Source organism: Corythoichthys intestinalis, chromosome 5 (genome assembly GCF_030265065.1).
Source record: "Corythoichthys intestinalis isolate RoL2023-P3 chromosome 5, ASM3026506v1, whole genome shotgun sequence".
Lineage (NCBI taxonomy): Eukaryota > Metazoa > Chordata > Actinopteri > Syngnathiformes > Syngnathidae > Corythoichthys > Corythoichthys intestinalis.
In genome coordinates, this window is record NC_080399.1 from 60,953,188 (window position 1) to 60,977,280 (window position 24,093).

General features: G+C 37.5%; 1 protein-coding gene and 2 long non-coding RNA genes across 10 annotated transcripts in view; 1 reads left to right on the plus strand and 2 right to left on the minus strand.

Moving 5' to 3' along the window:
• spire2 (spire-type actin nucleation factor 2) overlaps nucleotides 1-24,093 on the plus strand; it is an 86,340-nt gene that overhangs the window by 56,621 nt on the left and 5,626 nt on the right. For 4 of the 5 annotated variants that reach the window (XM_057837656.1, XM_057837657.1, XM_057837660.1 and 1 more), the window contains 4 exons: nucleotides 2,887-3,033; nucleotides 3,110-3,177; nucleotides 7,962-7,989; nucleotides 19,326-19,423. In XM_057837656.1, coding sequence (XP_057693639.1) covers nucleotides 2,887-3,033; nucleotides 3,110-3,177; nucleotides 7,962-7,989; nucleotides 19,326-19,423 — 341 coding nt within the window. Of the gene's footprint in view, nucleotides 1-2,886; nucleotides 3,034-3,109; nucleotides 3,178-7,961; nucleotides 7,990-19,325; nucleotides 19,424-24,093 lie in introns of those variants that run through there. The other variant, XM_057837659.1, reaches the window with a different exon arrangement.
• Nucleotides 9,763-11,181, minus strand: LOC130916729 (uncharacterized). 3 transcript variants are annotated; one of them, XR_009063333.1, is made up of 6 exons: nucleotides 10,892-11,181; nucleotides 10,610-10,681; nucleotides 10,458-10,522; nucleotides 10,208-10,294; nucleotides 9,996-10,107; nucleotides 9,763-9,898 (listed from the first exon to the last, which is right to left on the minus strand). It is a non-coding gene; the product is annotated as an uncharacterized LOC130916729 (long non-coding RNA). The 3 variants fall into 3 exon arrangements; XR_009063331.1 differs by having other exon boundaries at nucleotides 10,208-10,681; nucleotides 10,892-10,908; XR_009063332.1 differs by lacking the exon at nucleotides 10,892-11,181 and having other exon boundaries at nucleotides 10,208-10,522; nucleotides 10,610-10,781.
• On the minus strand, nucleotides 11,213-13,261 carry LOC130916730 (uncharacterized). 2 transcript variants are annotated; one of them, XR_009063334.1, is made up of 7 exons: nucleotides 13,201-13,261; nucleotides 12,393-12,519; nucleotides 12,134-12,271; nucleotides 11,957-12,032; nucleotides 11,576-11,679; nucleotides 11,446-11,500; nucleotides 11,213-11,320 (listed from the first exon to the last, which is right to left on the minus strand). It is a non-coding gene; the product is annotated as an uncharacterized LOC130916730 (long non-coding RNA). The 2 variants fall into 2 exon arrangements; XR_009063335.1 differs by having other exon boundaries at nucleotides 11,232-11,282.

The window sequence follows — 24,093 nt, forward strand, 5'->3', positions numbered from 1 at the left end:
TTTGACTTTGCCACTCTAAAACGTGTATTTTGTTCTTCTCAAAACATTCTGAAGTTGATTTACTTCTGTGTTTTGGATCATTGTCTTGTTGCAGCATTCATTCTCTTTTTAGCTTCAACTGTCTGACAGACGGCCTCAGGTTTTCCTGCAAAACATCCTGATGAACTTTTGAATTCATTCTTCTATTAATGATTGCAAGTTGTCCAGGAAGTGAGGAAGCAAAACAGCCACAAATCATGATGCTGCTCCCACCATGCTTGCGGATGAGATGTTGATGTTGGTGAGCTGTTCCATTTTGCCTCCACACATGATATTGTGTGTTACTCCCAGACAATTCAACTTTGGTTTCATCAGTCCACCAAATATTGAGCCAAAACCTTTGTGGAGTGTCTAAGAGCATTTTTGCGAACATTAAATGAGCAACAAGGTTTTTTTTAGACAGCAGTGGCTTCCTCCGTGGAGTCCTCACATGAACACCATTCTTGGCCATAGTATTACATATAGTTTATGTGTGCACATAGATATTGGACTGTGTCAGTGATTTGTGTAAATCTTTAGCAGACACTCTAGGGTTCTTTTTTACCTCTGAGTATTCCGCGCTGAATTCGTGGTGGACCGCCACTCCTTGGGAGAGAGGCAATGGTGCCAAATTCTCTCAGTTTGTAGACAACTTCTCTGACTGTCGATTGATGAACATCCAGACTTTTAGAGTTGGTTTTGTACCTTTTACCAGCTTTATACAAATCAACAATCCTTGATCGTAGGTCGTCAGACCCCTCTTTTAATTGAGCCATGATGCACATCATACAATGCTTCTCATCAAGACAATTCTTACCAGGTGTGTGTTTTATAGTGGGCAGGGCAGCATTAAACAACTCGTCAGTGATTGGGCACAGACCTGACTTAAATTCGTTGGTTAAAAATTGGTTTCCATTGCTCTTTAAGTCTCCTTTGGCCGAGGGTTCACTAACTTATTTTTCCCCATTCTGTCATTGTTTGCATGCTATCCTCATTAAAATATGAAAACCTATAAATGTTTGGGTGGTTTTGTTAAAGCAGACACTGTTTTTTCATCCGTGTGATTTTGACAAAGATCAGATCACATTAGATGACTTCATGCAGAAATGTTAAAAATACACTTTTTATAGATTGTACACCCCAACACACACACTTGACCCCTGCTTAAGCCCTCGATCTCAGAACTGTGAGCCAACATGCTAACCACTCTTCCTTCATTCATGCAGCCCATTTTACAACTGAGGTTTAATTTATCTTTACAAGTGTAAAGTTGCCCAGCACCTGTTTCTAATGAGGCTTAAATTTGAATTTCATAAGGTAAGCACATTGGTCAACTCCTTAGCTAATGAGTCTATTTAAAACTTAAATATATCATTATATAGGTATTCATTCATTCATTCATTCATTTTCCATGCCGCTTTTCCTCACGAGGGTCACGGAGGTGCTGGAGCCTATCCCAGCTAACTCGGGGCAGTAGGCAGGGGACACCCTGAACTGGTTGCCAGCCAATTGCAGGGCACAAGGAGACATACAACCATTCACGCACACACTCATACCTACGGGCAATTTAGAGTGTTCAATCAGCCTACCATGCATGTTTTTGGGATGTGGGAGGAAACCGGAGTTCCCGGAGGAAACCCACGCAGGCACGGGGAGAACATGCAAACTCCACACAGGAAGGCCGAAGCCCGGGATTGAACCCTTGATCTTAGAACTGTGAGGCAGACGTGCTAACCACTCAGCCACCGTGCCGCCATATATAGGTATATATATATATAATATAAAATGTTTGCGTTGAGAAAAACAAATGCCAAACGCTACTTCGCGATTTTTCACTTATAGCTGCGGGTTCTGATCCCCATTAACCGCAAAAAACGAGGGATCACTGTATTTTAATCCGGTAAGTCATGATACAAGGTGGGTCGATCTGTTGCATGAATCTCCAGGGCTGAAAATGAGTCCCACTCCGGCCCTGCTGGAGACCATTTTTTTAACAAAATGGCAGCCAATATCTAATGAAGTTTGGCATTTCTATTCATTTGATTGATTGTTGTTCAACCAATCTATACAGAGTGATTTACAGTTACACCCTAGAATGAAGCACGAATATAAAGCGTTCATTTCATGACGATACTTTCCGGTATCGGGAGGCCAAGGGGTACGCGGCCCTGGCGGTCACTGAAGCAAAAACCTGGGCATAAAATTGTTACTTACATGTTCTTTAGAATGATACTATATGCCTGAAAAAAATACACTTTAATATTTCAAATCGAAAACTTGAAGAAAATATACATTAAATCAGGGGCTCTTCATTTAGCTAAAGGTACCAACCCCACGAGTTTCACAAATGCATTCACCGAACGGTTCAAAAAAAAAAAAAAGCTTTTCAAAAACAGATATAGCTAAGCTAGCAAGCTAATATCTAAGTGAATGTGTTTAATTTTTAAAAATGTCTTTAAACAGGTTAAAATTTGATTTAGTGACCATGCAGTTTTCGTTGTGTTTGGGTTTAGAAATTAATGGAAAACCCTTTGTTTTATTAGTGCACAAAATGATCGACAGAATTTGTACACAGATTCAATATAAACATGAATCGTCACACAAAATTTAAATTTTGAAAAGTTAGCACAATGGTCCACTCCTGTGTTAGGTGTATTTAAAACCAAATTATCATTTTTGCATTTTTAAAAAATCCCCCCCAAAACTGCGAATAATCGCGCGTAAACTATGGACCGCATGAGATTATTCGCGATTAAAAATGTTGATTGCTTGACAGCACCATGTGCGGGCGTGCATGCTTATAAATATGTAACATCTATGATGGCACCAACAATAATGAATGAATGAATGGATTTGCCTGCTCATCAGTGTGTCCAGGAGGAATTCAGCCACCCAGTGGATAGTCTTGCCTTAACAGTGGATGAGGTCATCAACGTACGGAGAGTGTTGGTCAAAGCGGAAATGGAGAAATTTCTTCAGAGTAAAGAACTTTACAATAACCTGAAAAAAGGCAAAGTAATCCTGACTTTCATCGAAATGATTCAATATGGTACTTCTTAAAATACATCAAGTGTGTGTTTTTTTTTTTCAGGTTTGCTGCTGCTGCAGAGTGAAGTTCCCCATTTTCTCTTGGCCATCTTCCTGCTTGTTATGTAAAAGGTAAAGAATTTCACTGCTTGTTGGTTGGTTTTATCTGAAGGGATAATTAAAAGATCTTTTTCCAGTCAACTCACACATTATATTGAATCATTCATTCATCTTCCAAGCCACATATCCTCACGACAGTCACGGGGATGGTGGAGCCTATTCCCAGCTAACTATGGGCAGTAGTCAGGGTACATGCTGAATTGGTTGCCAGCCTATTGCAGGGCAGAATGAGACAAACAAAAATTAACACACACACACTCTTACCATGGGACAATTTTGAGTTTTCAGTCAGCTTACCATGCATGTTTTTGAGGAAACTTACACCTCTCAAGGAGCAGCCTGTTGATGAAGTCACACGGACAAATAGAATGGCTACAAATATTAAATCTCTCGTGTCAAGCTACCCCTGAACCAGAGAAAAAGTCAGAAGTGTCTTACCTGAGCTTAAGAGAAAGTTCATGCTTTTCCTTGGAAGTTAAGGTAGTCTTTCCAGTTAGTGATGACATGCCATGTAGTGGTGCCGATTTAATTTTCTTGCGGGACCTGGTACCCGAAGGTAGTTGGGCGTTACTTATCAAAGCAACCTGGGTCTATTATACTTACACTTAGCCACAGGTTGATTGGCTTTATGCCCTGCGCATTGAGGATTCATGAAAAATCAGGTCTAACTAAATATCGAGTGCATGAAAATCAATGTAATTTCAGAAGCCTGACATTTTTCCCTAAAAACTCTTAATCAGCCTTTTAAAGAAAGGGCTTGTGAAGCCCTTTGAGACATTTGTTGTGATTTGGGGATATACACACACCACAAACACACACACACCCCACACAGAGGTAGATGTGTGTATTAATCAAAAAATATATACTCAAATAAAAAAAATATATACAGTATATTTTTTTATAAAATAAAAAAATTGAAAATGTTTCCTTTGCTACAAGTGCCAAGTACAAGATGGGGGAACCAGTTGCTTATCACAAAAACAGGATTTTATTAGTGTTTGGCAGGCAATGAAAGCAGTCAGGAACTGTAGGACTGGGGTGGTCTGGTCAAGCAGGACAGGTTGAGCTTCTGGGTCTGAAGCGATGGTCTGTCAAGGACTGTTAATGAGCAGGGCCATGTAAAGAGGGTTACGACACTCTAATGTCGCCGCGGGTGGTTCATGTAGGGCGTGAGTAGTTCCAATCACAAGCAGCGCTGTAATGGTTCGCAATTGAGCCGACAGCGGTGATTGCATTTATGGAAAAATGGATAAAATCACTTATCTAAGTACTTGTTTATGTCATTGCATCATGACATGTAAGTGCTAGTTTTACATTCGGAGTGATAATGTGACAATTGAAAACTACAGGGTGTCCATAAAGTCTCTTTACCATTTAAAAAAAATATTAAAAATGAAATTGATTAGATATTTTATTCAGATTTGTTCCATTGTATTCAGTGTTTATTAAAGTTTTTTATTACACTGCATTACTGACCTTAAGGGAAGGAGGATTACTGATGCCATTGCCACAATTGATGAGGCTATTCTACAGCGAACATGGCAAGAAATCGAGTACCGTCTTGATGTGCTTCGTGCAACTAATGGTGCCCATGTAGAAGTGTATTAAAAGAGGTAAAAAAATAAAATTAAAATAAAAACTTCAATAAATGCTGACTACAATAGAACAAATCTGAATAAAATAATCAATTGCAATTTTTAATAAATTTTTGAAATGGTAAAGAAACTTTATGGACACCCTGTATATAAACTAATGCAGAAGGGAACTTTCCCATGTTGTGGAGTGAAAGTATCATGTCTGTGTTAGCATTAGCACGGGAAATCGACTTGCATTGAAATAAAAGATTTAAGTTTTTTTTTTACAACTACTGTACTGTTTTTCCAGAGAATGTCTAGATTTCCTTGATTCGCCTACCTGTTGTAATATATTAAATGGCACGTGTAACATTTTGTTTCCAAGTTCTAAGTGGTAGTTTTTTTTTTTTTTGTCGCATTGACATATAAAAACACTTGTTTGTGTTGTTGTTGTTTGGGTTTGTGGTCATGACATAAAATTTTGGTGTAAAGAATACAGGTTGTCATGCATCGACTTGGTAAAGGGCCTCTTAAAAAGTTGACAATTTAAAAGAGGTAGTGACTTAATGAATTTATCACTGGCGATAGATTCACAGTTAGCAGAGGAGAAAAAGGAGAAAATCACTCGTCAACCAAGTCTGAAGCGATGGTCTGTCAAGGACTGTTAATGAGCAGGGCCATGTAAAGAGGGTTACGACACTCTAATGTCGCCGCGGGTGGTTCATGTAGGGCGTGAGTAGTTCCAATCACAAGCAGCGCTGTAATGGTTCGCAATTGAGCCGACAGCGGTGATTGCATTTATGGAAAAATGGATAAAATCACTTATCTAAGTACTTGTTTATGTCATTGCATCATGACATGTAAGTGCTAGTTTTACATTCGGAGTGATAATGTGACAATTGAAAACTACAGGGTGTCCATAAAGTCTCTTTACCATTTAAAAAAAATATTAAAAATGAAATTGATTAGATATTTTATTCAGATTTGTTCCATTGTATTCAGTGTTTATTAAAGTTTTTTATTACACTGCATTACTGACCTTAAGGGAAGGAGGATTACTGATGCCATTGCCACAATTGATGAGGCTATTCTACAGCGAACATGGCAAGAAATCGAGTACCGTCTTGATGTGCTTCGTGCAACTAATGGTGCCCATGTAGAAGTGTATTAAAAGAGGTAAAAAAATAAAATTAAAATAAAAACTTCAATAAATGCTGACTACAATAGAACAAATCTGAATAAAATAATCAATTGCAATTTTTAATAAATTTTTGAAATGGTAAAGAAACTTTATGGACACCCTGTATATAAACTAATGCAGAAGGGAACTTTCCCATGTTGTGGAGTGAAAGTATCATGTCTGTGTTAGCATTAGCACGGGAAATCGACTTGCATTGAAATAAAAGATTTAAGTTTTTTTTTTACAACTACTGTACTGTTTTTCCAGAGAATGTCTAGATTTCCTTGATTCGCCTACCTGTTGTAATATATTAAATGGCACGTGTAACATTTTGTTTCCAAGTTCTAAGTGGTAGTTTTTTTTTTTTTTTTTGTCGCATTGACATATAAAAACACTTGTTTGTGTTGTTGTTGTTTGGGTTTGTGGTCATGACATAAAATTTTGGTGTAAAGAATACAGGTTGTCATGCATCGACTTGGTAAAGGGCCTCTTAAAAAGTTGACAATTTAAAAGAGGTAGTGACTTAATGAATTTATCACTGGCGATAGATTCACAGTTAGCAGAGGAGAAAAAGGAGAAAATCACTCGTCAACCAAGATAGAATATATGTATGATTATGCCACGCACATTCAAATAAAGCTCAACATACACATCATAAAGCGCCTCTGATAGAATACAGACTGTTGAAAATTCAAAAGGGATCGTTTTTTTTTTTTTTCATCAACTTACCTCCGAATATACTTTACAGCCCGCCATTCGTATGAATTTGGTCCGTCCTCGTCGAAGCCATGTTTGCAACTACGTGAGCCTCTACTACCCGGAAAACCCAGAAGTAAAATCGTATAATGGATCCCTATGGGAGTGTCGCAACTCTCTTTATATGGCTCTGAGCAGGAGCATGTTGAATCGGTGACGATATGACACCGACTGTTTGGAGGTCGTGCCCTAAATGCACAGCTGTTAACAGGTTTCAGGTGGTGGTAATTAGGTGTGATTGGGAGATGAGATTCATGCTAGGTGGAGTGGCAGCAAGCGGAGTGTTGGAATATTACTTTATTATTATTGGGTTGTATTATTACAGTTTTTGACTAACCCGCTCCCAGTAAAGGTCTCTTCTTAATTTTGTCCCATGTAACCGCCATCACACATACAGTCAGTCATGCACTCACAGACACAGAGAAAGTTGTTTTTATTTTGAAATAAATATTACATATACAGTGTTTAAAATATGGGAGTCCCTCATGAATTTTTTTATATCCATTGATAGCCAAAACTGGAACGTTTGCAACCCTTGGTGGCAAAAATAAGATAAAATAAGGAAATCACGGTGCTTGTCAGTCTCTGGGATAACGTTCTAATCTACCTTCTACTCATCAGTTGAAAGTTTACAGCTCACACCAACTTGTATGATGGCTGGGAGCCTGGAGACCACTACTGTGAGCGAGTAGTCATATAGCTGTATTATAGCCCAATAATAAGAATAACAAGAACAAAAGCAATTCACAATTCTGCTCATTTTAACCATGTTATCTTAAAAGGTTCAATAGAATAGAATAGAATAGTAAGCCTTTATTGTCATTGTACAGAGTACAAGGAGATTTAAAGTTTTGACAGTTTATTTGTGTAATATCACCAATAACACAATGGTTTATCTAAAAACAAAAATAGTTAACAAATAATTAATTATTACAAAAGAATTAACCCTGCAAATTTACTTGGCGCACAGTTGCCGGGTGATAAAAATCGACTGTGTCCAATTTTTGGGATTAAAGGGCTGCAGTCAGGGACAGTGGGACTCATTTGAATTGAAAAGAAATAAATACTATCACTATCATAAATATACTGTGGCTCAACTTGCCTTGAAAAGCCCCAGATTGAAGAGGGCAAAGTGGTCAATGCCGAGGATGCTGCCCCTGTGATTACAACCGCAGATAAACCAAAGAGGATTGAAGGATGAATGGATGTTTTTCTCCCGGCGGTATTATACTTTTTTTAAAAAGTGAGATCTGAATTCAACTTTGTGTTTTCTCTATTTCTTTCAGATCTGTGTGCAATGCGTGCAGTGCGAAGGTAACTCCTAATTGAGATTAAACATGTTGTGTCTTAAATATCTCATATAGTAGATAATGTACAAAGTAATTAGTTGGTTCATTATTCTCATCATGAATTGTAATTTTGCTACATACCTATGGGGTCAGATTAGTCTCATAAGTACACGTACACATTTAACAGGAAACACACACGTATTGTGGGATTCGTAAACACATAGCACGCGAAACACACACACATTGTGGGATTCGTAAACACATAGCACGCGAAACACACACACATTGTGGGATTCGTAAACACATAGCACGCGAAACACAAACACATTCATCAAATGTGTGTGTGAATTGTTTTACGCGCATTTGTAATGTGCTTCCAATTTCAAATTCCCCCTTACGAGTGTGTTGATCGTTTTGATACTCGTCATGCGCAACTGAGAAGAACACATGCATTTTTTTAACTGGAGCCCGTCTTCAGCCAATCAGACGTCTTCTTCTTAAACAGCCAATCACAAGGGCTGGGCTGTTTCATTACGTCACTGCTGTGCGCCTTCAAGTCCGGTGTACTGACAAGTTACAAATGGGGAGCTTTTGTCGAAGTAGGAGCCCCGTTTTTGACAGCTCCTCAACTCGACCGCGGGGACTATCGATGCAAGGTGTCCCGTCAAACAAATGTAGCATACGTGTAGCATACGTTTAGTAAGGTCCTGCCACTGACTGTCGAAGCACTAATATTAAAGATTATAATTAGCATATTTTAGCAGGCTTATCAAGTCACACGTAATGATATTTTACTACGATTAGCATTTTTAATAGGCTTACGTCGTTTAACGGTTTTGCCTTTCTCTGTCATTGACAGCTGAAGACGTCCCATCCATTTTGAGTGGGAGGACCTCCCATGCACTTCAAATGGATTGGATGTCAACTAGTGAAAAACTCATTGAACCGCTCAGCAGAGGGATGATGAGAGCAAGATTAGATGTCTAATACTGCACTATATGTGGCACATTTTTAACAGGCTTTTTGTCCGCTAAATAAGTCTTTTTAAGACTACTTTCTCAATTTCAAGCCTATTTGAAAGTCATACTTGGGAAAATTCAGACTTAAACCGGACTTGTTAATGTATGATTGTGATGTCTATGCTTAAACCAATTTAAGACCATTTTAAAAGGGAAAAAAATTGACATTATAAGCCTGTTAAAAATGCTACCTACAGTGACAGTACTATTTAAAGGATGGTAGTCAATTACGGATATAAAAAAATATATTTTTTGAAAGACTTGGAGCAAGAGCTTAATCCTTTCTTGCCAAATGTGTCACATTTGATACACTTAGGATTTCATGATTTTGAGACAAATTCAGAATTTAGAACTCTTTCCTCAAAAAAAAAAAAAAAAAAAAATGAATGCAAGTCAACTCATGCATCTGCATGTTCCATGAGAAAAACAGGATTTAACAAGGAAACTAGATATTAGAGCGCTTATTACACATTTTTCTTTACAAATTTGGAAAAAAAGGTTTAAGACCTTATTTTTCACATTTTGTGATTCTCTGACAATTGCTTCATATTGCAGGCATTAAGGGGTAAAGACCTGCCACATGAATTTTACTACCTTTTTAAACACTTTTTTTTATCGTGACAAACCTAATAAGTGATCAATGATGGCAAGAGAGGATAAAGCGCAGCAGCAAATCCTCAGATCTGTTCTTTGGATGCCTTTGAAAGTAAATAGTGACATTGAGAGCAATCAGGAGTTCAATTATGTGAAGTGAGGAGACCAAGTAAGTTTCAGACATTTTTTTTATTTAAATAGACATCTCAGACTCCCAGCCTGTAGGAGGGCACAGGCTATATCTCCTCGAGCCTTCAGAACTTCGGGAACGTGGGTCTGGTTGTGCCTGAGATCTCCATTGGCCATATACTCTTCCGCAAACTGAAATGGCATTTTAGGCATTCTGTTACATATCAGTGCTAAACAACAACAGCAGCAAAGTTTTATTGCAGAGACTCCGAAATCTTAAAATCATTACCTTTAATGTGAAAACCCCACAGCTACTGTTGTTCTGCTGCTTGTTATGGGCCACAGTTTTGGTAGTCCAAGTTTCTATTTGGAACTCACGGCCCGCCAACCTCAAGAAGTTCCTAATTATTGTTTTATAAGCAAAACAATGAACATGAACATTGAACTTTTAACTTCCATATTAACATAATATTAGGAATTTAAACTTTCTGAAGCGGTTACCTCCAATTCCGCAAGATTTTGCTCATATTTGTCCTCGTTACTCAAGGGATCGATGATCACCAGTGTTCTCTCAGAAATGTGGACAATCTATAAAAGGTTAGTTCCTTTGTGTAATTCTGCACAATGACAGATTTATGTAGTTAACTTACTAATGAAATTTAACTTCTGTATGGCATCAGCTAAATTAATAGCTATATATAATACATTCCAGAATCGGTAGGTCTTAAGAAAATATAAGAAACCCACTAACCACTAAAATCCAATGAGCGCATACAGGACAGGACAAATCCACTTTTTTTCAACAGGGAATTTCCTCTGAAGAACATACAATACCAAATTATTGTTATTTTGGGTTACTGGCGTTAAAATAATATAGCTAAATATTGGCATGAAATAGATTACCTTTCTAACAGGCTGAAATTTTCCCAAAAGCAGACTCCCAGCTACCACAGCAGAGAGTTGGTGAATGGGCTCCTGTTAAAAAAAGGGGTAACAACATTACAACTATACTCCGGCAAAAAATAAATGCATTGAGAAAAACTATATCCAGCACTTGCCTGCTGCCTTTCAATGAGGATATGCATGTATGCATCAATTACTTGCATAGCAAAATAAAAAAAATAAAACAATTGGCAAAAGGCAAGAATCTTTGTTATTTGCTAAATACTTATTGCTCCCACTGACTTCATCAGACAGACAGCCGTTGCCTTTTATCGTATGAAAAGACGTGTCATATAATTTATACGGTCCAACGACAGCCTCCACCTTGCCTTGGTCCTCTGCAGCCCACAGTAATTTAACTGAAAACACAACATTGTTAAATCAAAAAAAGTAATTATTTACGGCACTTGACCAGATGACCATCCGGTCAAAATTATCTACTGAATAGGCCAAACCACCAAACAAATCCTGTCGGTCGTTCACCAATTTTGTAAGAGCTGTACGAAGTAGAAGGGTACAATTAGATATACATTTTAGAACCCCCCAAAAAAAAAAAAAAACTTGCCGTTTTATGTTGCTATTTGTCCTCTCATCCAGCCCATTCGTTTTAGGATGATATGCAGCTGTAACACTCCTTTCAATGCACAGGAGGGCACAAAGGTTATCGTTGAGCTGAAAATTTGATACATTGTAAATAAATCCAATTTAAAAAATTAAAAAATAAAAAATAAATAAAAAAGGGGGAAAACAACAATGCCAAAATCCCACTGTGAAAATAATTTAATGCATTCAGATACCTAATTGACAAATTCTCTTCCTTGGTCGGACAGGATTCTTTGGGGGCATCTGTGTCTATAAACAATTGAGCAGATCCGTTATGCCACTTCTGATGCTGTTTTGGTTTTTAAAGGAAAGGCCTCAACCCACTTGGAAAAATAATCGGTGGCAGTAAGAATGTACTGAAAGCCATCCTTGGTTTTTGGGAGAGGCCCAGTCAGGTCTATCCCAACCAACTCCCAAACAGCAGACACCTGTGAAAGGCAAATCCAATATTGAACATATCTCTTACAGCTATTCCTACACAATCTGAAGACACAATGTTTTATCTTTGAAGTTTTTACCTTAATCTGGGTAGATGGCTCCCACCTTGATATGAAGGGAACACATAAAAACCTAATTTTCACGCATGTCCAAATATTAAATACATGCGTGACATTAGACGAAGCTGTTTCCAATTTTTCACGCATGTAATAAAAACCAGAAATACATTTCTTTATTTGATTACACACGGTCACGATAAAAATATACCTTAATGCTTTGTAATGGCTGTGTCACACACAGCCAAAGAGTTACCAGTCCTCTGACATCCGTCGCATTCAGACACCTTAAAACAAATCGTCATGAGAAACGGGTCAGGTTAATAAGATCTGAAATAGCTGACCAAAATTAGTTAGTGACAAAATGCAGAAATAAACCATCACATACCCATCAGTCAATGTCCACTGTCATGCCATCCCAATAATTTCTGGAGTACATTGAGGATCTGGTTTTAACAGTGCCTGTGTGTGCACCAATTGAAGCCGAGTGTACTTCATTAAACAGTGATCGTGCTTCTGTTCGGGACTGGATCACATATAAACACAAATACACACAAATAACAATTATATAGCTGTATATACACACACACACACACACACACATAATTATAAATAACAGCAACATCACAAATACTTTGCCTACTCACCCTTCAGTTTGAGCTTCTGCATATATCTTCTTAAAGCACATTTCTGAGATTCACTATAAATTAGGGAATTCACCCCTAGACATAAAATTGAAATCTCCTGGAACCTCTTCTCCATGTTGTACACCAACTGTAAAGCACATGCACAGAAAGACAACTTTGAAAAATGACTTCCAAATACTTTGTACATACACTCCCGAAAACAATGATTAGCAGTTAAGCTTTTTTGAAAATTTTTAATATATATAGGACTTAGCTTTCTCAAAATATAATGGCTTAATTGGGTCACTAGCCATTTGTAGATATGGTAAATTTCTGTATGATTTCAAGCACGAAACTCCATTAAAACCCAGGTGACCCAAATGTTTAATGCTTATATCATACAATGCTAACTTCCGTACGCTGCTAACCCGCTATAATGTAAAAAAAATCTCTCTTGAACAATAACCGAATCGCCATTAAAACCTTGGCGACTCACATGTTTACTGCTTATCATTCATTACGCTTTTGTCTTGCAATATCATCAATATTCCAATTCAGTCTTTCGTGTATATGCATTTGCTTACAGAGGTTAGCGGACAAAACGCACTATACAATGAATATACTTTAGAAATATTACTCCCTTCCAACGACAGCAATAGAGGCAAGGAAGCACGTGTTTACTCCTTATCATGAGACGTTAACTTCATTACGCTTTTGTCTTGCAATATCAACAATATTCCAATTAAGTATTTCGTGTATATGTAATTGCTTACAGAGGTTAGTGGTCAAAAGGCACTATAAAAAGAAAATACTTTAGAAATTTACTCACCTGAACGACAACAGCAGGAACTGCGTCGTAGTCTAAAAGGAATCTCCAGCCGGACTTGAAGGCGCACAGCAGTGACGTAATGAAACAGCCCAGCCCTTGTGATTGGCTGTTTAAGAAGAAGACGTCTGATTGGCTGAAGACGGGCTCCGGTTAAAAAAATGCATGTGTTCTTCTCAGTTGCGCATGACGAGTATCAAAACGATCAACACACTCGTAAGTGGGAATTTGAAATTGGAAGCACGTTACAAACGCGCGTAAAACAATTCACACACACATTTGATGAATGTGTTTGTGTTTCGCGTGCTATGTGTTTACGAATCTCACAATGTGTGTGTGTTTCGCGTGCTATGTGTTTACGAATCCCACAATGTGTGTGTATTTCGCGTGCTATGTGTTTACTAATCCCACAATACGTGTGTGTTTCCTGTTAAATGTGTACGTGTACTTATGAGACTAATCTGACCCCATACATACCAATATAATTCGTTCCAGGACCTGATTTCTAAGTTGAAATGGTCATATGTCGAGCTGGATTTTACCATTATAATACATTGTAATTTGATTAATTTGTTCCAAAGCCCAAAAACCTCCGCTCAATTATTCATAAATACTGTAGGTACAATTACAAATAGCAATTACGCATAGCAAAACAAATAAATCAAAAATACAAATCACAATAATAATAATAATGATAATAATAGTAATAATGTAACGAATCAGGTTCTAAAGTGGCGGTTGTGTTTTGCATGCTGCTTCTGAACGCACCATGTAACAAACAAGAGTGTAAGAGGTGCGGAAGGAAGTGTTTACTCTTTTTTCATGTTCTGTTGTTGTTGGTGTCATCTAAGGCGCACAGTAGCGCTTGCCGATGTTGCAATAATAATAATTGTCACTAGGAGTTCAGTGATGCCCTGGTCCAGATCTGGCGGGAGATATCCCAGGACACCTGCCATCGTCTCATTAGGAGCATGCCTAGGCGTTGTAGGGAGGCCACACACACTAGTGTAGCTTCATTTTGACTTGTTTAAACAACATTTCATCAAAGTTGGATCAGCCTATAGTGCGTTTTTTCTGTTAAATTGTAAGTATATCTCAAATTCTAGCCCTCTATGGGTTGATACATTTGATTTTCATTGATATTTTTTGTGTGATTTTGTTGTCGGCGCATTAAACTATGGAAAGAATACAGTATTTAACAAAAATATTTAATTCATTCAGATCTACAATGTTGTACTTTAGTGTTCCCTATATTTTTTTAGCAGTGTATATATATACAGTGGGGCAAATAAGTATTTAGTCAACCACTAATTGTGCAAGTTCTCCCACTTGAAAATGTTAGAGAGGCCTGCAATTGTCAACATGGGTAAACCTCAACCATGAGAGACAGAATGTGAAAAAAAAAAACAAACTGAAAATTACATTGTTTGATTTTTAAAGAATTTATTTGCAAATCGTGGTGGAAAATAAGTATTTGGTCTGTACCAAAAGTTCATCTCAATACTTTGTTTTGTACCCTTTCTTGGCAATAACAGAGGCCAAACGTTTTCTGTAACTCTTCACAAGCTTTTCACACACTGTTGTTGGTATTTTGGCCCATTCTTCCATGCAGATCTCCTCTAGAGCAGTGATGTTTTGGGGCTGTCATTGCGCAACATGGACTTTCAACTCCCTCCACATATTTTCTATGGGGTTGAGATCTGGAGACTGGCTAGGTCACTCCAGGACCTTGAAATGTTTCTTACAAAGCCACTCCTTTGTTGCCCTGGCTGCGTGTTTGGGATAATTGTCATGGTGAAAGACCCAGCCAGGTTTCATCTTCAATGCCCTTGCTGATGGAAGGAGATTTTCACTCAAAATCTCTCGATACATGGTGCCATTCACTCTTTCCTTTAAACAGATCAGTCGTCCTGGTCACTTTGCAGAAAAACAGCTCCAAAGCATGATGTTTCCACCCCCATGCTTTACAGCGGGTATGGTTTTCTTCGGATGCAATTCAGTATTATTTCACCTCCATGCACGAGAACCTGTGTTTCAACCAAAAATATCTATTTTGGTTTCTGGATCATCCAAATGCTCTCTAGCAAACCGCAGACGGGCCTGGACGTGCACTGGCTTCAGCAGTGGGACATGTCTGGCAGTTCAGGATTTGAGTCCCTGGCGGGGCATTGTGTTACTGATAGTAGCCTTTGTTACTGTGGTCCCAGCTCTCTGTAGGTCCCCACCGTGTGGTTCTGGGATTTTTGCTCACCGTTCTTGTTATCATTTTGACGCCACAGGGTGAGATGTTGCATGGAGCCCCAGATCGAGGGAGATTATCAGTGGTCTTGTATGTCTTCCATTTTCTAATAATTGCTCCCACAGTTGATTTCTTTACACCAAGCGTTTTACCTATTGCAGATTCAGTCTTCTCAGCCTGGTGCAGGTCTACAATTTTGTCTCTGGTGTCCTTCGACTGCTCTTTGGTCTTGTCCATAGTGGAGTTTGGAGTGTGACTGACTGAGATTGTGGACAGGTGTCTTTTATACCGATAATGAGTTAAAACAGGTGCCATTAATACAGGTAACGAATGGAGCCTTGTTAGACCTCGTTTGAAGAAGTTAGACCTCTTTGACTCTTTGACCCTTAGTGCTTGCGCCTAACTACCTCACATGATAAGTGATACAGAACAGAGAGATATACAGTAGCTCAGACGTGGCCCAATTTAACAAGGTCTGCGCCCGATGCTGAGGAACCAGGGCATTATGGTGAGAAATGGGCTACTGGGACACGCAACAGACAGCAATGGATGCACCCCTGCGCCTTCCTTTCATGCCGCTTGTCGCCAGCAGAGCAGAAATACAATGTGGGCGATCAGCTGTCACGCCAAGAGGAAGAAAGCCCGCAAACAGTTTGCTGAAGACATGTCAACAAAGTACATGGATTACTGGAATCATGTCCTATGGTCTGGTGAGACGGGCGGGCTTTCTTGTGTACCGTCTTCAGGAAGGGCTTCCTCCTGGGGTGACAGCTGTGCACACCAATTTGATGTAGAGTGCGGCGTATGGTCTGAGCACTAACAGGCTGACCCCCCCACCTCTTCAATCTCTGCAGCAATGCTGATAGCACTCCTGCAACAAGTCACGTGACATTTTGGAGGGAAAATGAAAAGCAGTATTCAATTTGGTCATTTAGGGATGTACGCTTTTTCAAAGGGGTGTATTCACTTTTGTTGCCAGAGGTTTAGATATTAATGGCTATATTTTGAGTGATTTTGAGGAGAAAATAAATGAACTCTATTATATAAGCTGCACACAAACTACTTTTCATTGTGTCAAAGTGCCATTTTGCCAGCGTTGTCCCCTTGAAAATATATACTTAAATATTTGCAGAAATGCAAGGGTTGTACTACTTTTGTGATACACTGTATACCACAAGTACGTATGTATTTTTGCGTGTACTTAAACCACAAGTATGTGTACTTGGGTGTACTTGTTCTACAAACGTGCACTTGCGTGTTCTTGTACTATGCGTACGTGTTTTTTCATGTACAGTGGGGCAAATAAGTATTTAGTCAACCACTAATTGTGCAAGTTCTCCCACTTGAAAATATTACAAAGGCATGTAATTGTCAACATGGGTAAACCTCAACCATCAGAGACAGAATGTGGGTAAAAAAAACCAGAAAATCACATTTTCACACATCTGCAGAAATGCCAGGGGTGTACTCACTTTTGTGATACACAGTATGTTTTACTCTAGCATATCTTTAATCAAGACAATGAACTATTAATACTGACATGATCCCATGAGAATAGTTTTCCACACTTTTCTTTAGGCAGGTCCAAGTGGAGTTCAGGACTTTAAAGGCGGTCTAAGACATTTCCCAAGCAAAGTGGAATTCAGTATTATTAGGCATGGGGAGGCTGTGAGTTCAAATAAACAAGCTGCTGAGGAATTTGTTGTAGAGTTCACAAAATTGAAGACTAGTTTCCACATCAACTGTTAATTGCAACAAAGGAGGATGTTTTGGGGACAAGCGGAATCTGAAAATTATAAAAGAAATGAGTGACATGGAGGAATTCCTTAAAAAGCATGGTTTGAATAAAATTGTAGCCAAAATTGCAATGACACCTTCGCGGGAGGAAGAAACACCTAACTCAGAAGTTCACAACTCCCAAGTCAAAATTAAACTGTGTATAATTTCTTTGTAACTGTACGTTCACACATGGGTCTACATGTTGTATTCAATCTTAACTGATAAAAATAAGGTAAGTATAACTCTCTCTAACTCTATTGAGGTTCATCAACAACAACAAAATTGGCCCTCCCCAGCCTATTTAGTTTAAATTACTGTAGTTTATCAATATGCAATTAAACAATTCCAGTCAATGAATTTGCATGTAGTAATGTAGGTTTCAACATCACTATACTAGTAGTTGTAGTACATTACTACTTTAAGCAGAAAATAGCCAAGTTTCTTTTCATGTGGATTCAACATTTGAAATGTGTGTTTAGCATTACTGATATAAAATGGACAATGGTGAATGAAGTACTCGATTTTTTTACTTGGGTAAAAATAAAGGTGGAAAAAATACTTTTACCTTTAGAATTTACTTTACAAGTAAAAATTAAAAGTACACTATTTGTCCCAATGCAAAAATGTAATATACATATATTTAAATATTTTTTATATACATACAGAGATCTGAGTCAAGATTCAAAGTGAAGAAAAAAAAGAAAAGTAAGAAAATTCATTGACTGCTCAGTTTTCTGTAAAACTGTGCAGATTGGAAAAACGAGCAATAAAATTGACTGCACTGTAAACAGAAGCTTAACCAGCTCAAAAACGCAAAAATTTAGCTTAATGGCAGATTGCAAGCAACTATCAGGTGCATACCGTCACCTACTGTCCAAGAATGTGCAGCACCTATTTGATGGTGCGCTGCTCTCACGGTTGGTTTTTATTGGTCAATATCTTGTTCACCTGCCTAATCTTGCTTGTACTCTTGTTGCTGCCTCTTCTGCTCAATTAGGGTATAATTGCACGGGGCTTATCGATTGCGCCTGAGGCATGAAAACGGAACGATTAATTCACAATGAGATAAAAGAAAACAAAGGTAATGTGTAACACAAGCGACAATTTGAAAAGTAGTGGAGTAAAAAGTACTAATACGTGCTGTAAAATAAATAAAAAGTACCACTTCATATTTGTCCTCAAGTAAAGATACATAAAATGTACTTATGTACTGTAGCAAAGTACTTTTACTTCATTACAGTCCACCACTCAAAATGGAAAGATAGCAATAGAACAACACTTTACATGAGTGTATTAACTTTTATTCTTTACGCTATTCTTGTTTTTTAACTTTATGCACAATTCTGATTTTGTATATATTGTGTAATAATCTAATTGTAACATGTATTTGTTACATGTTTTGATGCATTTTTATGCAAGATTTATATCTGAATTTTGGTGGGCTTGGAACAAATTAGGATACTTACATGGAGAACGTGTCTCTACTTGCATAATTTTCAAGTTACAAAACTTCCCGAGCCAATTAATTTCGTAAGTAGACGTTCCACTATAATAGGTTATAGTACAGTATAATAATAACATTCATACAGATAACGTGTTGAAGAAAAAAAAAACACGCCACTGTTTAAAAAAAGAAAAAAATTAATCTGACATTGTAAGCAAGCACTCTTTTTACCGAATAACTTTTTACTTGTACTTGAGTTTTTTTTTTTTTTTTTTTGATGACTACTTTTATTTTTGTAATATTATTTTGAATTAACACTACTCTTACTTAAGTCAGATATTTGGCTACTCTACCCGCCTTTGATATTGTCTGTTCTTCATCCCCCAATAACCAGCAAGTAGCCTATTTCATTAAAAAAATAGGTAAATAATAATAAAAGGACAAAGAACCCGAAAAGCCTTGTGAATTATTGCCATTTTTATTAATAGTTCCACCTTGGTGAAGGATGATAAAAGAACAACTTTAATGGTGGTCGAAAACTATTATATATATTATATATTTTCAAGTGTATTTTTTGTTGCTGCTTTGGATTTTCACTTTGGAGTGCCAAGTATTTTTTTCCTTTATCTGAGTCCTCACATCTTTTGTGTTCTTCCTTTGCTCCAGATGAAGCTTCCCTGCAAAAAGATGGCATATATTCCTGTGTACACCGTGGGCTTCCACATGACTCCGAAGAACCATGAACACAAAAGCAAAGTTTATAAGTGAGTTTGTGTGGATACTTGTCAAATAAACATGCAACTAATTTCATATATGTGAATCAAACCCCCATAAAAAAAAAAAAAAAACTTGTTTGGCTTTTCATACAATTCAGAATTTTCAAAACCTTCTAATTATGGAGGTATATTTGTGTCTTTATTATTCAGTCATAAAAAAAGTTGCTTCAATCAAATAAAAAGTTGCTTCTATCAAAATATATATTTTCAATCGAAGAAAACGTCACTTCAATCAAAAAAAAATGTGTTTGAATTCAAAAATAAATTTGAAACTCCCAAAAATATATTTGAAAACTATTTTTCTTTGATTGTTTTTTTTTATTTTTATTTTTAATTAAAGTCAGGTTTTTTTTATTGAAACACCATTTTTGATTGAAGTCATGTAATTTTGCGTTTTGACCACATTTTGGCTAGTGTCTTTATTATTCAATCGAAAAATAAGTTTTTCACCGGAGTACCCGTGACGGTACGTCTCCGTGTCGCAGCACACTGGTCGGACTCTGATATCACCCCCCAGGCGCGGAGGCCGGCTGTCGAGTGGACGGCCCGCGAATGACACGACACTCATTCAATGCTGAAGCGACGGGGCTCCCGGCGTGGATGCCGGCGACTCGCCGGTACTCCACTCGCTTACTGGGCAGGCTAGTGTCGGGCCAAACGCCGACCACTCCTGTACCGGCGCATCGCAGACACTCCGGTTGGAACCAATTGCCAACCATCATGTCAGGGCAGCGGGTGAAGTTCGTCGTGTTGAATCACATTAAGCAGCAGGGCACCATACTCCGGTGAAATGCCGATGTCACACCCCCGTACCGGTGCCCTATATTCGGCTTGGACTCCAGGAGACTGCGATGGCTGGATGGAGCCCTGGTGGCCATTATTCTTGCTTCATACTTTTATGCCATTGGCGTAATTACCTGCCACTCAAACACACGGTAACTAGCGTTGAAGTTAAATAGCGTTGAAGTTAAATCTTTGTGTCAAAATGATTCAATCGAAAAAAAGTGCCTTCAAAACTTTTTCCACGTCAAAAAAAAAAAAGTGTGTTCAAAACTTTCCACTTTGAAAAAAAAAAGTTTAAAACTTTTTCCTTTTCAAAAAAATTGACACTTCAATAAAAAAATATATATATTTCAAATAAAAAAATATCTTTTCGAAAAAAAATATATTATTGCAAATGATTTTTTTCTTTGATTAAAAATAGTTTTTTGAATAAAGCAACTTTTATTGCGATTGAATGATTTAGACACAAATGTCCTACCCCTAATATGGCTCCAACACATAAGGGATTGCTTCAATCAGAGAAAACAGTTTGAATGAAAAATAAAGTGTTCAAATGCGAATTTCTGAGTCTCAAATATTTTTTCACATTCAAACCTTTTTTTCCACGATTTAATTTTTTTAAATTTCTGATTGAAGTGATTTTTCTTTTGAAAATATATATTTTTTTTGTTTGAAGCAACTTATTTTTTGATTGAATATTAAAGACACAAATGTCCTAGCCAAAATGTGGTCCAAACGCAAAATTACATGACTTCAATCAAAAATGGTGTTTCAATTAAAAAAAAAAAAAAAAAAACTTGACTTAAATATAAAAAAAAAATTAAATCAAAGAAAAATAGTTTTCAAATATATTTTTTTGAGTTTCAAATTTATTTTTGCATTCAAACACATTTTTTTTAATTGAAGTGACGTTTTCTTCGTTTGAAAATATATATTTTGAAGCAACTTTTTATTTGATTGAAGCAACTTTTTTTTGATTGAATAATAAAGACACAAATCTACCTCCATATTTAATGGCGTACCGCAAGCAACACGTCACTTGCGCTCATTAATATTCATGACCTTAGCTACTGTTGCTATGGGGGGGACATGCGACCGTTTGTCCCCAATAGGAAATGAATGGAAATAGTGTACATAGGACATATTTACAGAGCTAAACCTACCAATTCTGTCTGAAAATGATGACCCTGGTGCCAAATTCACTGGTAAAGATGTGGACGAACATACAAATGCTCAGTTAAATAGATGGCTTGAGTGTCGAGGGCTGAAAAAGAAAAGAAACGAGCCGACCTAAGCTTAGCCTTAGCTTTTTTTATCGACACCTTTTTCTTACGCCACTGACAATGACATTCTCCTGTTTCAACAATCTATCCTTTACCACCAGCCCTGTCTTTCTTATATCCTCTGGTTGTCCTACGTCTCTGACCGTTCATGGGGGCAATTTATATCGTTAGTTTTGTGTAGCGATCACGAATGCTACTCAGCGACAGCCAATGAACACTTTTAATTTTTTCATTGATAACAAATCTTAATTCTATAATTTATTCACACTTCCCCCTTACTGAAGTTGTTTTCTTTTTTTTACAACAGAAAAGGTAAGAGTGGCAGTCAGATACCATTTTAATTCTTTTCAGCTCAACCATTATCAGGCAAAGGCAGCACGACACAATGTCACGCTTAAAAATAAGTTAAAAATATCAAAATGGCTACCTCTTTCTCCTCTGAAAAACCATGCCAACCCAACAAAATGTTTACTGCATATGAAATGTGATAGGCTTCACCGAGCTGGGGTTAAAAGTCCGCGCAAGTTGATTCATTCTTCACATTTTTTCCTCACGAGTTTTTGGTTTCGGGAAACGTATGAAGAAATAAATCCTTCATTTGTCGTAATGTCTAGAGTGGTTTCTACAAGTTCCAAAAAAGCAATGTGTGATCGGCATGTTCGTCTTTGGAAGATTACCGGAGAAAAGTAGCAGAATTAACATGGTTTCTATGCGAGGCGGGTCTATAATGTCCCACTGCTGCTTTACTTCCGCTTTAGGTTGCGATGTCACGGTCTAAAAATAGCATGCGTGTGGTACGCCATTGACATTTCGCAAAAGCTCCACCCCCCCTTAGTAACGGTCGAGACTAACGGCACAAGCCATAGTAGGCAGACGTCTATCAGAGTGTTTTACATGATTTATTTTGGAGCAATACAAGCTAAACATTCTCAAGATTGAGGCAAAAGCACAGAGTTATATTGCAAATACTAAAAAATTGCAGCAAAGTATCGAGGCAAAAGCAACGCTTATCCTTACAGCAAAGCTAAGGGTTAGGATACTAAGGTGTCCTTTCACAAAATGTTAAATAAAAAAAGTTCAAGGAACTTTTCAAGGGAACCACAGAGAGAAAGACTTGTACAGTAGTTGTTAAACTATAAATGTAAGTGTAAGTGTGTAAGTTTGTATAGGGACGGTAGGGACAAAACACTACCAACTTTTTAGAATGCTCAAATTGTCACCACCAACTTTAAAGCAACCTTATTTGCATTATATTATGAATTCAGTTATACAGTATATGTCATTTAGATTGCGTTTCCATATGTTATATGGATAGAATTTACCCGACCATCAAGTGAATTATTCTCATTATGTTCAGACTTACATTTACCTCTTTTCCTTGCTGAATGTGCCGATCCATTTCTCACCCCCTCAAATGCACATTTTATTGGCTGAAGACTACTGTAGACCCCACCCCACCAGCTCTCAACACAGACACACAGCCTCGATAGAAATAAATGTCTAAGTTCCGCCTCCTCTGCCCCCTTCGAAGAGGACGGATATTAGAAGTCCTTTTCGGCCACCACCACTAGCAGCAGAAGCCACTGTAAGTAATTTAAACAGATGTCAATGACAGTGGAGAACACACCACTAATTTTGTTACTGACAGTCCGATCTGCATCTGAGTTAGCATAGCATTAAACCGTGAACTTGCCAACCAGTAAAACTTGAATACACTGCAAAAATACACTCCCTTAAAACAGTTAAATTCTCGTTTTCAGTGTAAATCTTCTAGAAATATGTGAAATTACTGTATCAGCCAAGTTAATTTTACTCAAATTTCTTGGAATATGAAAAATAGCTGGCTGAAGGTAATATTGACAGACTTATTTATGATCTAATTATTAATTTACAGTGTGTTTTCTACTGTTATTGTTAATTGAACTGTGAGAAATGTAGTGAACTCTGCTGGAATCTGTAGAACCATTAAAATGTGAGCAAGAAGCTGCTTAGTGAGAGGTCAGGAGCCAGGAAAGAGTTGAGACAGTCAGAAAACCACATGCTGCTGCTTTTCTTGTTGTCATCGGCCTAGTTTAGAAGGAACAGCATGTTGTGACTTTACACTTTTGAAACCAAATACCCATTAGTGCATTCATTCATTTATTAAAATGAATTCAGTTATTTTCTACATCATTTATTTAAAAATATCTTTATTTGCAGCCTATGCAGACATTATTTTCAGATAATCATACATTAATCATAATCAAGATATAAAGTTTAATCCCAATGGAGAATTTTTTCCCCATAATTCCTCAACCCACTAATGCACTTAAGAGATGAAAATATGGGAAAAGCAGATAAAAGAGACAACCAATTGAAGCAAGTATTACTCTTGTGGTGATGAACAATATCGGCTAACATGTACAGTAGTTCCATGTAAGTAGTATACACCCCCACCCCCCAAAAAACAACCACTGTAAATTTTCTTTGTATGAAGCAAGGGGGAATTCCCATGAAAATAATCATTTTAATTTCTTTCATTTTTACGTAGGAAACACAGCAGCATATTCGTGGGAAATATAGCCCTGATCCCCGTTCACCTAATCTGTTTGG